The sequence below is a fragment of the Gavialis gangeticus genome, unplaced genomic scaffold, assembly GCF_001723915.1.
Source record: "Gavialis gangeticus isolate Ggan-Ray unplaced genomic scaffold, GavGan_comp1, whole genome shotgun sequence".
NCBI lineage: Eukaryota > Metazoa > Chordata > Crocodylia > Gavialidae > Gavialis > Gavialis gangeticus.
The window spans coordinates 61,075,662-61,076,421 of NW_017729004.1; the positions used below are offsets into that span (position 1 = coordinate 61,075,662).

At 59.9% G+C, this 760-nt stretch overlaps 1 protein-coding gene across 1 annotated transcript in view; it reads left to right on the forward strand.

Moving 5' to 3' along the window:
- The window catches only part of GLCCI1 (glucocorticoid induced 1), a gene marked incomplete at its 5' end in the record, with an annotated part of 95,980 nt that continues 95,220 nt past the window's right edge, over positions 1 to 760 (forward strand). The window contains one exon of the mRNA XM_019507979.1: positions 1 to 94. Coding sequence (XP_019363524.1) covers positions 1 to 94 — 94 coding nt within the window. The remainder of the gene's footprint in view (positions 95 to 760) is intronic.

Below are 760 nucleotides of genomic sequence, written 5' to 3' on the forward strand. Positions count from 1 at the left end.
GGCCGGCTGAAGGGCAGGCAGCGGCGCTCGCCGGACAGCAGCCGGAGGAGCGGCTCGCCTGAGAGACGGAGCCCCAGCTCCCCCGGGCCCCGAGGTAACGCGCGGGTCCCCATCCGGCGGCCGCGGGCCGGGAAGTGCCCCTGGCAGTGGGGGGCCGGGAGAGATGCGGGCGTGGGAATGGACCCTGGGCAAGGTGGCAAGGCAGGGGCCACATCGAGAAAATCACACGCACACGCAGAGAAGGTCTGGAAGAGTCCCCTTCCCTGCTGGCCAGAGGAGGGACAAGCACATGTCCCTGCTGTGTGGGAAGAGGTGTGACCAGAACCTCCGAAATGTCTCCTTGGACTCCCCTCCCTCTGTCCCTGCTGCAGGCGGGCACTGCTCCGCTCATCGCCTGTCTTGGCCCAGCAGACTAAGGCGCCGTATGCGTCGTCTGCACTCGGGTGGCATGAGCGATGCCTGTAGAACAACCCATTCCCTGGCCTGGGTGTGAAGAAAACTCCAAGCTGCCTTCCCAAAGATGTATTAAAATGCACACGGAGGTTTATTGTCTTATTTTCTGGGCCCCAAGAAGCCTTGTCCAAGTCTGACTATTACCTACCAAAACACAGCCATCTTTGACCCCCTCTCCATATGTGACCTCAGGAGGGGCAAAAACATACCTCCAAACTTACAAATTCATAAAAAGCTTTGAAATCCCCAAATTGTGTAGACGAGTAAGACCTAACCCCCTTATCTGCCTTCCTGCCCCCCCCCCCCC